The 15,791-nt window shown below is 48.3% G+C and overlaps 2 protein-coding genes across 2 annotated transcripts; one reads left to right on the top strand and one right to left on the bottom strand.

Annotated features, from left to right (window-relative positions):
* Positions 1-4,536: 4,536 nt before the first annotated feature.
* Positions 4,537-5,277, bottom strand: LOC123040220 (cell number regulator 10-like). The gene has a single exon (XM_044463122.1). The coding sequence runs from the start codon at positions 5,217-5,219 to the stop codon at positions 4,914-4,916; it is 306 nt and encodes a 101-aa protein (XP_044319057.1). The 5' UTR covers positions 5,220-5,277; the 3' UTR covers positions 4,537-4,913.
* Positions 5,278-10,884: 5,607 nt separating this feature from the next.
* On the top strand, positions 10,885-13,779 carry LOC123040219 (probable ubiquitin-conjugating enzyme E2 23). Its single transcript, XM_044463121.1, has 4 exons — positions 10,885-11,815; positions 11,911-12,051; positions 12,191-12,670; positions 12,803-13,779. The coding sequence occupies exons 1-4, from the start codon at positions 10,913-10,915 to the stop codon at positions 13,643-13,645; spliced, it is 2,367 nt and encodes a 788-aa protein (XP_044319056.1). The 5' UTR covers positions 10,885-10,912; the 3' UTR covers positions 13,646-13,779.
* Positions 13,780-15,791: the final 2,012 nt, after the last annotated feature.

Raw genomic sequence — 15,791 nt, 5'->3', positions numbered from 1 at the left:
AGTAACATTGATGCAACAATTTGTTTCTTGGATAAAGGTTGGTTTGCAAGATCTGGAGGTATGTCTAAAAGATTTGGTAAGTAGACATAGCATGTGCTCCAACAACAATCATACGAAACGCGCTGTTTCGATCGTCTGGAGTCGGGGTTAATCAAAATAATCTACTCTTCATTTAGAGGGAAATGTGGCCAGAGGCATCATCCAGTACTCCAGACCTGATCTAACTTGCCCTGTTCCCTGTATCTAATGCGAGCCAATAATTTTTCCTCAATGTGTTATACTGTGTATTTAGGAAAGATATTATCAGGGAAATTATTGGCCTTTGTTCACTCATTGATAGAGCAATCGGGTTATGTTTTTCGCGCATTTGAATTGGTGTAAGTCTGTGGAATACATCAACAGACAGTACCATGGGATGAATGATACACATACATATCAATAATTATCATTGGGAATTGTCTAAGAAAGAACGCCTAGTTACATGGATAGTAAAGCATCAAGAGACAGGGCATGGCTGCGCTCGTGAAGAAATTACCATGCATGCAATTGTCAGATGAAGAAAAATCCAAACAAGATATGAGAACGAACCTTCCGAATTAGCCTGAACCGATAGACCAGAAGCAAGATGTACACTGCCTATACAAAATTAAGACTGGCAATAAATCAACGGAATTGTTAGGCTGAACATGGAATTGTAGGGAAAATTCTGCAGTAAGGTCGAAGATGGAGGGGCTACATTAGCCAATAACCATAATAGCTGCTGAAGGTGTTACTGCCAGAGGAAGAATGGGAACATGAAAGCGTGAGGGATATATACTGGCGAATGAACTCAAGTAGTACGTGTACGTTTTTTAAATAGTAACTGCATCCATTAATCGCCACGGGCAAGTTGCGCGCATTACCTGCCATAAATGAGTAACCAGGAACTGATGCATGGTGGCTTAATTGCGGCGGATCGACTTCAAACGCTAGTCAATGCCTGCAGCGCTACTTCTCCCTTCTGCGTCAGCTCCCAATGCGTGCATCGCCTCTCCCCCGCATCGATTGGCAAGGTCCGCACTGCGTCGCTCCCTCCGCGTCGGTCTGTCGTACACCCGCGTTGGTGGGCTTCTTGCGAGAGAGAGGGCCCAATTAACTACAGGCCTTCAATTTTGTTACGAGAGTAGCTGCCCACTCCTGTAGCGAGAATCAGTGCGCATGAGTTTGATTTGACGGTCGAAGACACCTAAAACTGGAGATCCGACGGACAAGAATGCTAATGGCCTGAGATGGCTGGAAAAGTGCTCAGTTTTAATGTATTTATATATATATGCATATCCATCTACTAGTGTCCACTTTCCCTCACACACATTACCAACGCCAACCACCAAGCATGCATCTTGTATGCATGTCTAGAGTAGGGGGCACCATGGTTTTTATTTGCTCGTGAAATACCTACTCATATCTAGAGAAAATTGTTTTTTGGCATCTCTTTTTAATGAACTTCTCTTTCATTCTTCATATAGATTAAGGGTGCGTCTAACTAACAGTTGACTGATTTTCATTTAATCATAAGTCAAATTTTGTGTCAGTCTAATTTGACTAGACTGACCACCCAGAAGACACAAAATACACATGACCGTACTAATTTTTTTTAACACCACGTTACATTAATTAACCAGTGCGAAACTTACAATCGTTTGATACAAAATTCACCACACAGTGCGGTACATCATTAGCAAGAATTCCATCGGATCTATTGTCAAAACTAAATTTTGCTATTAGATGAGCCACCACATTGGCGGATTGACTAATCTTAGCCATTTGAAAGTTGTTTATCAGCTTAGATAAGCTCGGTGCTGCGGTTCCTAGTGTGCTGAAGGTGGTGGCTTGAGGCGTGCTTCCTCGGCAGTGATGTGTGGCTCCGACTGCAAGTGGCTGCAGTGTTGGCGGTGTGAGGCATCTTTCGGGGCTGGCCGGAAGCTTGGTGGCGTGGAAATGTGCAATGCTACGGATGAAAATTCTGTTCGACCTTGGTCGTACCGGCGTCGATGGCACCCGTGGGTGTCATTCCCCTTCCTGGAGGCGTCGCCGAGTGTAGCGCCATTGTTCACGGTGCCTTGTATCGGCAACCATCTCCGGGGCGAAAGCCTTGATTCGTAGGATCGGCACGATGGCGGCGTCTTTCTGACGTTGTTTCTCTGTTGGGAGCTTCGTGCTTGGAGATAAGAGGCCCTATGTTGCGCTCCTCCGGCGTGCACCGCTACCCGAATCGTTCTTCTCTGGCGCTATGTACAGTCGTTGCTGGCTCTTCCTGGGAAGCTGGAGTTGCTGTTCTTCGATGATCACCGGCGTCGGTCGAGACGCGGCGAGGATATCGGTTTTGGGTAGGCTCTGTTTGTCGTAGTGTGTGTCGTGTGTGGTTTCCTTCTTGTGTCGGGTGTGGAGTTGTGCTACGCTCGCTGTTCGCAGCGAGAGGTAGATGTGGTTGTATGGCTGTATTTCTCTCCTTCTATAAAGCTAAGGTAAGCAATTTGCGTACCCTCGAAAAAAAAATCGACCAACGATGACCTGTCAAGGTTCTCTGTTGCAAGAGTCGCCACAACAAACGCACAATCAGTCTCTAAAATAATAGGATTGTGGAGAGGTATACCTATGTATAGACCAGCAATGCATGCCCTTAGCTCCGCTTCATCCACACTTTGACACGATCCAATGAAGTCCCAAGAAGAGGCAATGACTTCCCCAGCCGCATTCCTAACCACCACATGAGGGGGGTAACGTGAAAAACAGTAGAACTCGAGAGGGGTAGCGTGAAAAACATTTTTTTTAAGTTTTTAACGTGGGATTTTATTTGCTACGAGAAACTAAAAATGTTGGCAGTGTCATCGATACGCATGCAGCTGCAATGCTATTTTCTTTTAATTCCAACATACCGGGTGTCTCTGAAGGGACGAGTCTGGGAGCAGAGCGGGGCTTATGACCTGGTCCTGTTTAACGTCGCTAGCCGATGTGGGACTAAACGAACCAGCGTCTTGCGTGGCGACTTGCCGAGACTGGCGATCTGCCCTTTTCCTTCCCGCTGATTCCTTGTGCTTCCTTCCTTGAATCCTCTCGTGTCCATCTTTGTTCTTCCCAGCTCGCTTCCTCTGTTCTTCTCAGGCTTTCTTGATCTCTTTGTCTCTTCTCTCTCCCACCAAAGCTTTGGCGAATTCCTGGGTGGTCTCTACCCGGGACAGAAGATTACCGATGGATGCGGCGCCGGACATGGAGGGCCCTTCGGCTCCTCACTCGCCGGTTGCGGATCGAGCACGGTGCCGTTGGCCTATTCGAGTGGGATGGATCACTTCAGAAAGCAAGCGATGCAGCTTCTCAAGAGATCCAAGGATCCCCTAAGTTGCTTGGGGCGGATGAGAGAAAGGGCTAGGGCATTCCTTGGCCATGCCCATGATGTTGGAGAGCAGAATTTTCAGTTGGAGGTGAGACCTTGCATCCAATACTCAGCCCCAGCCGTCCCGGCGAATCCAGTGGAGGAGGTCGTCAGCAAACCAGCTACGTACGGTGATCTCAATGATCTCATCCGTGCTGGACAAACCCGTAATCCCATGCGCGTATGGCGCCTCTCTGAATCTGAATGAACATTATATTACGGTTCAGACTTTGAAGTGGCCTGGAAGCATGACAAATTGGGAAATTTCTCTGTTCGGTCAGCATACAAAGCTCTATTAAAGTTGAAGAGACAAAATGAGATTGCATCCACCTCCATAACTGCTCCTATTAGTCATTGGCAGAAGTTGTAGAAAATCCCAGTGCCACCTAAAGTTCGTAATTTCTGGTGGAGGGTTATTCACAAATTTGTACCATGTCGTTCGGTTCTGCAAAAGCGTCATATTGAGGAGATATCATTTTGCGAGGACTGCGGAGTGGAGGAAACAATAACACACGCACTGTTCTCTTGTACACGGGCCAAGGTTTTTTTGGTCTGAACTTAAGCGTTTCCTTCCGGTTAGAATTCCTGTTCTTCATCCAGATTCTTGGGCTATTAATATTGTTGACAACAAAGAGGTTTCAGAATCACTTGCAGCCATTATCTTAGTTGGGTGCTGGACAGTGATCTGGATAGAACAGAACAACAAGAGACATGGGGAACGATGTCGTTCTGTTCAGGCTTCTGTCAGATGGGCAATTGATACTATTCATGATATTGGTACATTGGAAGGAGTGAAGAAGCACCGAATGCCGAGAGAGAATACGAGCTGGTTACCACCAGAGGAAACTTTTATCAAGGTGAATCTTGATGCCTGCTATTCATGAAACTTGGCTCGGCACGGGAGTGGTGATTCGAAACCACAATGGTGAGTTAATCCGAGCTCAGGCTATATGGTACTGGTACGCGCAAAATGCATGGTTTATGGAAGCCTTGGTGATCCGGGATGGTATCTGTGTAGCAATGGATCTTGGCTTCTGCAAGGCTATCATCAAGAGTGATGCGCAGGAGGTTGTCCGGATGATCAATGTTGCAGATTGCGAGAGGGCGGATATACGGTGATGTGTTCATGTGCGAACAGATAGTACATGGTTACCACTTACGAGCGTGAAAAACCTGAAACCTCGTAACAAGGATGCCTACCTACTAAATGGAAGAAGCAAACCAGCCGCAACGTACATACGTTGCGATTTGCTATCAGCAAAGACTAAGCATGTATCCAATCCAACAGGGACGTAGCTAAGCTATAGCTAGCACCAGCGATATATATACCAGCCGACGATGAGCATGTCTTTCATATCATGTGCTGCGTGGCGGGCGGCACGATGGAGCCGTCGCTGCGGCCCTGCTGCTTCTGTAGCTCCACGTTGGCGTGCCATCCGATGTCCATGACGAAGCCCCGGTTGCAGAGCTCGCGGTACTCCTGGCAGATGGCGCAATACTCGAGTCAGCAGAAGTGGACGCAGCAGTCCGGGCAGGGGGTCTCCTGGAGCCCGTACTGGGCGCGCATCTTGGTGCGGTACACGCAGGAGTAGATCCACTGGCACTGCCACCCCGACAGCACCCCTATCGCCATGTACAGGGCCGCGCCGGCGCCGCTTGACGTCGCCCCCTTGTCCAGGATCTCCGCCATCCGCCCCACCGCGATGCACGGGCAGCACCACCCCAGCAAGCAGACGCCATGGTCGTCGGCGCAGTCGAACAAGCCCGTTGACCAGGGGGTGGTTCCGGGCTCCATGGTGGCTGCTGGCATGCTCGTTCCGGCCGACGGGCTCCTATAGCTATCCGGCCACCGGTGGACGATGGGCAAGCGGGTGGCCTCAGCTAGCGGTATATGTTGGTTCCCACGATTTATTAGCACTAAAAAAATTAGCGCGCACTATTATTAGCTGGACTCGCAAAAATAAGTGGCACATGATTTCCATGTTCCATCTCCCGATAAAAATAGTAATACGTACTATAAGGAAAAGAAAATACTCTTGAAATGTGCCCCCTATGGGCTATGAAAATAATAGGACAATTCCATGACCGACTTCATTTTCTTATGGTGAATTGGAGCGGCGCCACATTCGGGATGATGACTAGTACGTCTGATGTGCGGACATGCCAATGAGTCGTTATTTCATGCCTTCATACAATGTGATCGTGCATGCGCTGTTACTTTCGAATGCTGCGAAGGAATTCTTTCAAGTCAAGTTGCCTAAACTTCATCCAGCCACTTGGACTAGGGATTTGCTATAGCAGGCTATGCCAAATAGCGGCGGATCCCTCGCACTTTGGATTCGCTATCACGGGATCTGCCTCGTCTCTTGTGGCCTTAGGGCCATTGATGCGCGGTGGATCCTATCCTTTGTCGTTGAGAGGGCTTATGCTTCATTTTAGGTGTTTTTTTGTTCTGTTTGGTGTTTGTATCCTGCTTTACATAGAGGTGACAACGGCATCTAACAACTAACTACCAGGAATGCCAATAAAATTAATTGCCGCATTACATAGAGGTGATGTCAACACACTACTTTGGGCAAATCCTTATGCCCACGCCCTAACAACCCTTCACGTGTTGGAGCTCTGCTGCCTTCTTTTCTTCTCTGCCCTAATTATCTATCAGAGTTTCCAGTGGTATCCTCCGCCTGCCAGGTAATGAACATGCAACCAAATGATTCAAAAGAAATGTGTATTACAATATATATGCCCAACCAACATATGAAGAATCCTGACAACAAGATATGTATCTGAGACAAACACAATGCCACGTGTAGTTCATCAGGAAACAAAAAACACTCTTAATTATGATATAAGCTACAAATAGGAGTGTTCCCATGAGAACTGCAAAGGGATCCCCAACAATGCCTCTGTTAAATTTTCCTTGAAATCGCCCTACCCCTTTGTTGTTGTTCATTTCTTTATTTGTCTTGGATACCATGGGAGAGATCCCGATGCGGAGTACCAAAGAGAAAAAGACATCGAATGCTTATAAGAGCTCAAGGAAGGATGAACAGGGACATCATCGAAGTATGTCTTCTCCAAGGTAGAGGATCTCAACATTGAGGAGCTAGGAGCATTTCCAATTTCTCCCGCGAGTACAGACACAAATTTCACATCGGTTTTGATATGAGCATACCAGCACATGTGGGCCACCACCATGATATCCGTTATGGCATTATCACTATCTCAATAAATATACTTCTCATCCCAAATAATTCTAGATCATGTCCACTTTGATTGTGCCAACGACAATGAGGAGATCGTCTGTGACTAGGGTCAACGATGAGGCGAAGATGGAAAGGATTGTGTTGCTCAAAAGTAGAGGTGGCCCATTTAGGGACCACTTAGTAGTAGTGCAGGTCTTACACCCCTGCGCTACTGCCACCCCTGCGCTACTACTACTGCATAACCCCGGGGCACGACGGGGACCACTTAGTGGTAGTACATATTTTAGACCCCTGCGCTACTGCCACCCCTGCGCTACGACTATGCCTTACCTGTAGCGCACAGTTTGCACCCGCGCTACTACTAAGTAGTAGTAGCGTGGGTCAAATAAGGGGCGCCACTACTAAGTGGTTACGTACCTATAGGGTTTTCCCTGATAGTGGATCTTCTTGATGATCTGGATGTTGATTGGAAGAAATGCTTGTTAAAACTTCACAATATTCATTGTTGTGGTGGAAGACTTAATAAATTCACCTCGCCCTTGAGGGAGGGTCACTCTCTAAGGAAGTTGTTGGGTCTGAGTGCCCCTTCTCTAGACAGCCAATTATCCTTGGGTCTGTCCCTCGATTCATTTGATAATGCCTTGTGTCAAAGTATCCCATCCGTCCAACATGGCCCTCTGAATTTGTGTAGGATTATTACCCAAACTAGTTGAAAGGAAAATTTTCCTTGCCAAATATTCTGCTAGCTTAATGTTTGTGTAGATTGAATATGCAAACTAATTTTCAAGAACAGAAAATTTGGCATATAATGCATAATTTCTATTTGATCTTCTGAATCTTCTTATGTACACTACCTTTATTAAGTCATAATTACCTTATGTATTCCGTAACATATAACATGGGCGATAGGGGTAAATGGCACATGAATGGGTCTATATCATTTATAATTAACCGCCAGATCAATATATTTGTATCCCCCGCTTTATGTCATAAAGCAAACATCATCACATACATTGGGACAAACCGAAACAACACACACCACCACCACACACAACACACACCCAGGACATGATACAAAGGTGTCGGGCACCGTGCCCCAATGCCACCGCCTACCAAGCTAACCAAAGATGACGAAGGATAACCGCTTGGAGAGGACGTAGAACTCCAAGAAGAAACGAGGAGGGGTGAGACGGACATGACTGAGCAGTGACTCCAAGATAGTGCCTCCTAGAAGGGGACGCCCATGGATATCCGCCACCGCCCGATCCGTATGTCATGTTTTCACATGGAGTCACATGCGAGGGGCCGAGAGCATCGCCACGGCGCCTTCATGAAGGATACGACGTCCACCGCCACCACCACCGCATAATTTCTATTTGATCTTCTGAATCTTCTTATGTACACTACCTTTATTAAGTCATAATTACCTTATGTATTCCGTAACATATAACATGGGCGATAGGGGTAAATGGCACATGAATGGGTCTATATCATTTATAATTAACCGCCAGATCAATATATTTGTATCCCCCGCTTTATGTCATAAAGCAAACATCATCACATACATTGGGACAAACCGAAACAACACACACCACCACCACACACAACACACACCCAGGACATGATACAAAGGTGTCGGGCACCGTGCCCCAATGCCACCGCCTACCAAGCTAACCAAAGATGACGAAGGATAACCGCTTGGAGAGGACGTAGAACTCCAAGAAGAAACGAGGAGGGGTGAGACGGACATGACTGAGCAGTGACTCCAAGATAGTGCCTCCTAGAAGGGGACGCCCATGGATATCCGCCACCGCCCGATCCGTATGTCATGTTTTCACATGGAGTCACATGCGAGGGGCCGAGAGCATCGCCACGGCGCCTTCATGAAGGATACGACGTCCACCGCCACCACCGCTGTCGACCAGTACAAGCACTGGGGAAGTGACGAACTCCGGCGCTCGCACCCCTCCGACATACCCTAGCTCTGCCAACCAGCCACACCCAAGCCCCCCCCCCCCCCACACACAAGGCCATGGTTGCCCGCCCACACCCAAGACGTAGGTTCGGCCCACAAACGCCACGCCTCTCATCGCATGGTCCGCCGCCCAACATACAGACACCCCCAAGATCATCCAAAAGGATTAGCTTTGGACCAAGGGGACACCCTCGACCGACAAACCGTAGAATGTGTACCGCCTTGAAGATCGCCGATGCTACAGCCGCCCGAACGCGTCCAGGGAAAGGCGGAGGTGGGGGAGCGGACGCATCCAGATCGGCATACCTTGTGCTGGTGACGGGGGCCCGAGCACGTCGGCGGCGCCCATCCCTCCAGCCAAATCTCTCCCCACAGACACACCCCCGGGCCGCCCCGCCTCGGCGTCTAGTGCAGAGCCACCCAAGGCCACCGACAAAGCCGCATCCACCGACAAGGAGGGCCCGTCAGGACCGCCACCAACCCCCGAGGAAGCTTACCGAGGAGTCCAACCGTGTTGTCGCCGCCATCCGGCCGACGGGACGCCTAGAAACCGTGCAACCTGCCCACCTGCCACCGCCGCCATGGCCACGGCAGAGGCGGACGCCCGCAGCTCGCTCGCTCCCGGCCCGCTGGAGCCCACCGCGCCCCACCACGCCTCAGCTCTTCACACCGCCCCTCGCCCTACTGTCGTCGCCGCGCTGCCGCTCGATCTTGGAACCCGCATCCGTCGGCCCGGGCGGGGGAAGTAGGAACACCGCGCTGATGCCCGCGCTGGCAAGGCTTAGCCCACCAGCACGTCTGGGGGGGCGGCGAGGGGAGGGAGGCGTGAGGAGGAGGGCCCAGGCCGGTGCTAGGGTCCCCCCCCCCCCCCCCCCCCCCCCGGCGCTCGCAGGAGCGTCGCAGGAGGGGAGGGAGCACTATGTATATTTGTATACATGCAAGTAGGGTACACATACTATCTTATATCTTATTTCTTACACCCCATGCAGTAGGTACTATTAATTCTTTTTTTTACTGGTAGTAGGCTCTATTAACTCAATGTATCAATTCAGTACAATGTACAGATTTATGTTCCACGTACTCCCTCCATTCTATAGTTCTTGTCGTGGTTCTATTTGAAACTTGAACACAAGAAATATGAAACGAGGGACTACTAATCTACAGTAATATGATACCCCGCATGCTGCTGGGGAATTACTTGTGCAGGGAACATAATTTTGGTATATATCACTACTTTTTTCACAAGTGTTAGTTTATGTTGTATTCATTGCATCGCATGCGTATTTTGCTAGCGCGACCTGGTTTTGCAATAGTTTGTGACCAATAGTGTGCACAATTTACACAAATTCATAGACCACGGTTGCTTTTTACTCTTAAAATTTCCGGATTAGAAAAATATATTAAATGGGCAACTTTTATGAATGCTGACGCAAGAATGCATGTGGTGGCGGATATGCCAAAACATTTTTTTTTCTCTGCGTGTGGACACAAATGTCACTCACGACTTGACGAGGCACAAGAGAAGATAAACCCAAGGGGAGTCCGTTTCCACTTCCTCTCGGATCGGATGTCTGTACGTACAGTCCGACCTCAACTCAAAGTCTCAAACTCCCGGAAAAACATGCCTGCCAAGATACCAATATATACAGCTGCGTACGTGCCAAAATCAACATCAGAAATTCCGATCTACTCAAACCTAAACGGCAGGCAGCAGGAGCTTTTCTGAGCAAATAACCGACTGCCCGCGCGAGAAGAAGTAAACACCGCAAGGTGCAATGAACGCCGTCGCCGAGGATGCCGTGGCATCTAGTACCAATATTCATCAGATTCAGGAGGGTGACCTCGTTAGGGTCGGGCCGAATGGCGACCATGGCATGGTGGCCCATCTCCCGGAGCTATACTACACCGGCCAACCTCTTCTCCCAGCTGCCACGTTCAGGATTTTCCGTGTCGACGGCACAATGGAGACCGCAGAGGCACGCGACATCACCATCATAGACAGGGGCTACTTCCGCAGTGGCCAATTCGTCGTGTCGGCGTCAGATATTCATGGTCGGGTCGGCGTCGTCACGGAATCCAACACCACGCTCGACCTCGTGAAGGTCGTCAGCCACGGGGAGCCACCGGTCATGGCGATGAGCGGGGTGGCGCCGGGATGCCTGCGGCGCGTCCGAGAGCTCTGCCTCGGCGACTTCGTCGTGTCCGGGTCGTCAAGGTGCCCCTCGAGCTCGGCGTGGTGTTTGACGATGGCGCCCTCTGCAAGGTCATCGGCGGTGCGCGTTGACGAAGCTACAAACAAACAAACGCATTTTTCACGACCGGATGAAATCGAGCTTCTACCCGGGCCTGCGTGTCACCTCGCGGGCGGACGGCTTCAAGTACTGTCGGTGGCTTCGTGGATACTGGAAGCCCAGCCGCAAAGTGGGCACCATCGCCAAGGTTCAGATGACGGGAGCACTCGTCCACTGGATCGCCTCTGCACACCACGGCGCCGACCAGTGGCTCGTCCAGGAGTCCGCTCCTCCGGCCTACCAGGATCCTGCCGATTTGACCTTCTTCTGCTCCGCCTACGATTGCTACTGGGGCGTTGGGGATCGCTGCTTCCTTCTTCGAGACACACAAGAAGAAGCACCGAAAAAGGAGAACACGATGCACCAACGGAAGCAGCCGACCCGGAAGCTCCTCCAGCTGGATGGGCGTAGGCGGACGCGGCAGAGGCAGCCGGTGGAGGTCGAGCAACCCATGAGCGTCGCCAGCACCCGCACCACCGTCGACGTGCTCTGGCAGGACGGCACGAGCCAGAGTGGGGTGCCGTCCACTGCTCTTCTCCCCTACCAGATGACGAGCGAGCACGAGTTCTTCCCGGGCTTCTACGTTGTCGACGGCGTGGCGCCCGCAGCTGATGCTGTAGCCGTCGTAGACGATGCTACTGAACAGACGACTGAGAAGAAGCGCGTCGGCGTTGTCCGATGCGTGAATTCCGAGGACCAAACAGTAGGTGTGTCGTGGTTGACAGAGGCCACAGAGATCGACACCCTGAGCGCCTACGACTTGGCATTGCAACCAGGTCCCCATGTTTTCTACGGACGTGTCGTCGTACGCCGGCCGCCATCGGGATGTCCTCCTGACGATGCCGCTGCTACCGATCTTTCATGGGTCGGCCATGTTGTTGACCTCGTTGACGGCCGTGTCCAAGTTAAGTGGGCCGACAACACTGTGTCATTGGTAATGATTCCAGCTTCTATTACTACATGCATGTATCTGCACCTACAGTCTTCTCTGTTGATGTTCAATAACCTGCTGGTCAATTGAGTTTTCAGGTGTTGCCCCATGAGATTAGTATCGTCACTGAGCAGTACTTCTGGGAACTAGAGGCTGAAATGGGCGGTGTCGGCGATGACTGGGTGGAGGTTAACAGCGTCGACGATGAGTGCGAAGACGAGGATTCAGCAAATAGTGCGGTATCTATCTATCTTTCTATACAGGTTGTAGCGAATAGGACATTCTCCAGGTCACCTAATAAGATATTAATAAGATATTAGTATTGTTTAGTAATCAATTGATGCAACTTTTTAAATGAACTTATGATGTTGACTGCAGTACAATGAACTGCAAAACCCACCTGAACGTATCAATGTCCAGGGTGACATTGATTCAGCGACTGAGGAGGACGACGATTCGGTGGATGAAGATGACAGTGCAGCAACAAAAGCAAGCCGGAAGGGTGCTATCATCGAGTATATGTCCCAACTGGGACACCAAGTGTTGGCTCAAACCATGAGATATTTTGGCAACAGGTTGTTGTTGTCGTCACTGGGCTCGGAATTAGCTGGAGCGACGGCCAACGAGGGAGCAAATGTGGCTGTAACCGATGGTCATCACAGTACAAGCAATCATGATGTGATTCACGCCATGGCGGCTGCACTAACCAGCAGCGACACATGTACAAATGATGACGACTGTGCCGAGAGGGGCAAAAATATTGAACAAGCCACCGGTGATGAAGATCAGTTTCGCTTCCCATATTTTGATGTTACACATAGTCCTCTTGATCACCATTACATCGACAATGCGGGGCAGGTGGGTTCACCACCCAAAACTACATTTCTTTTCTGTTTCCGGATATAAGGCTCGGTTTCCAGATTTTACTTGAATTTGTAAAACTCACCTTAATTCAACATCAGAACATAAAATTTTACCATTCTTTTTCAGGGCACTAGTGGTGGAAAGAGGTGGGTGAAGGCGGTGCAAAAAGAATGGAAAATACTGGAGAACAACAACTTGCCAGACACCATATATGTGCGCGTGTTCGAGGACCGCATGGACCTGCTCAGGGCCGTGATAGTTGGTGCGAGCGGGACACCCTACCACGACGGGCTCTTCTTCTTCGACCTGCACCTGCCGCCATCCTATCCTGATATGCCTCCGATGGTGTACTACCACTCATTCGGTCTTCGCCTCAACCCCAACCTCTACAACTCTGGCACAGTGTGCCTCAGCCTTCTCAACACCTTTGGTGGAGAGGCATCTGAAGTCTGGTCACCATCTACATCAAGTCTCCTACAGGCCGTCGTCTCTATACAGGGTCTTATACTCAACGACCAACCATACTACAATGAGGTCGGTTATCAGGCCCCAGTTGACAAGCCAGAGGGATGCCGCAACGCACTGCCATACAATGAAAATGCTTACTTGCTCACCCTTTGGACGATGCTCCACTTGTTCTGCCGACCGCCATGTGGATTTGAGGGATTCATTAAGGATCACTTCTGCCGCCGAGGGAGGTTCATTCTTCGAGCATGTGAGGCATACCTCAGAGGGTGTGTAGTTGGCATGCTCGATGGTGATGCATGCGCCACCAAGGGAAGCAAGGACGATAGATCATGCTCAGCCGGGTTAAGACTGGCGCTTTCCAACATGCTGCCGAAGCTCGTGGCAGCACTAGCAGAGATTGGCGCCGAGGGGTGTGAGTGTGACCAGTTCCACGAGCTGCATGACCTTCTTATCGGCGGCGATCGAGTGCAACGTTGCTCACTAAATTATCAAGTGCACTAGTTCTTGGTTGCATATGTCTAGTATATATACATTTTTGTAGTGCCGTGTATGTATAGTTTTTGCATTGTCATTGCGACTTTATCCAACTAGAGATAAATGCCTCCTTACTATTAATAATAATTTACTTTATATCATTCATAAATAGTTAAAGTACGGGCTCTGCATTTTCTAATTTATGTTTCTTTTTCAGAAACAAAACTTATATCTTATTTTCATTTATTATTAGAGGAGAAAAGAGCAAATTAGCTCAGTTAGGCCCAAGTATAAGAAATCAAACTTATACTTTATTTCAATTATTATAATTAGAAGATAAAATACCAAATTAGCTCAATTAGGACCAATTAAGAATCAAAAGTGCCCACTAACTATCAATGAAAAAAAACAAAAAACAAATGAAATCGCTGGGATGATGCGGTGCATATGGCCGCTGCCGGCTTAAAGCCCCTCTGATTAAGTAAGCCCTTTCGTGACTATGTGGTTTCCTCAACTGGTATATAGTACGGTCTGGTTCTAAACCGCTCTCTTCGTCGAGTGTCAAAAACGCTGTTATATTATAGGATCGGAGGAAGTGATTTCAAATAGTTTGGATTGCTTACTTTTTCAGTTTTCACGTCACTCTCCCGCTCAGCATGTACGTCATTCCCTGGTCAACATGCGTGCAATTTAAATACGACCATACGTTAGGTGCTCATACGGTACACCACCTCTTTGGTGGATTACATACATTGCTTCGTGCAAGCATGAACGAATAATTGCACATACACACTTTTGAGTAAGTGTTCATTCCGCACATACACACTTTCGTGCAAGCCTGGCTCCTGGATGCTTGACATCCTGACATTGAAGTAGGCCGGCTGCTTAGGCTCTGGCATCCTGATCTCCTCGCTGCCAAGCATGAAGACCAGGGGCGGACCTAGAGAGAAAATGACCAGGTGTCCTAGCATATCATCACTCATATTTTTCATCTAAAGATGGGGTGTGGCACTATATTTTGCATGAAACTTACAAAGAAAACATCTTGCACCGGTGTCCTGTGCATCCGGGTAGTTCAACTTGGGTACGCCCCTGATGAAGATGATGTTGGAAATGCTGGGTCGGCTGTTGGCGCTGTCCTGGATGCAGAGCGGCGCCATCTAGACTCACTCCATCACCTTGGACACCGGGTAGTAAACCCCAAGTACCATGTCGACCAACTCATGCCCGTTCGCTTTGATATTTAGCTTTCAGCACAACTGAAGTGGAACCTTTTGTTGCGTTTTAAGTGAATCTAGTGCATTATATGTACTTACGTGTCCTGTTAGATTCAAGAAGCTTGTATTCCTTTGCCCACTTATAATCTCGATATGTAAGATGCCAAAATTGTAGATGTCCGACTTGGTCGAGAAAAAACCCTTTGAGGCATACTCCATAAAAATTCCATCAGGCTTCTTGATTACTACATTCATGCAAAAGGAAGGCGGGCTCCAATGTGAACCCAGTGGCAATCAAAGTGCATCGTGTGTTTCTAAACTATTGGTTCCTCCAATGTCTCAGATAATTAAATCCCCTAGGCATAAATATTGTATGTACATGAACTAAGTCTAATGATGGACTGAATTCTTAAATGTCACTCATATATATATATATATATATATATATATATATATATATATATATATATATATATATATATATATATATATATATATATATATATACACACACACACTAGACCATGATGGCGCGCGTTGCCGCACCCATCAATTTTGGGAGTAGAGTGGTTGGAATTTGTATATACATATGAAGACACTAAACATATAAATGATATAATCACCCCTAAAAGTTTATGAACATATTCTAAATTGAAAATCTTGTTTTATAAATGATATAATTTCCCCCAAAGTTTAAGAACGTATTCTAAATTGAAAATATCCAAACAATTGGTTGCAACAATCTCTGATACTTTCAGGCAAGTACAATCATCAACTGGTAGCTAAAATTGTACAAGACGATACCTATCAACAGTGGCGGAGCTTGAGAATAATTCAAGAGGGGGCCATTAGTCAAAAGGAACCAAGTTAATAGGGAAGGAGGGGCTAATTTGTAGTTTAAACACTAATTAGGCTCATGATGTAGCTTGTTCTTCAATGGATGCAAAAAATAAGGG

Source organism: Triticum aestivum, chromosome 2B (assembly GCF_018294505.1).
Source record: "Triticum aestivum cultivar Chinese Spring chromosome 2B, IWGSC CS RefSeq v2.1, whole genome shotgun sequence".
Taxonomy (NCBI): domain Eukaryota; kingdom Viridiplantae; phylum Streptophyta; class Magnoliopsida; order Poales; family Poaceae; genus Triticum; species Triticum aestivum.
The sequence above is the reverse complement of the archived record's forward strand: the minus strand, read 5'-3'. Positions and strand labels throughout refer to the sequence as shown.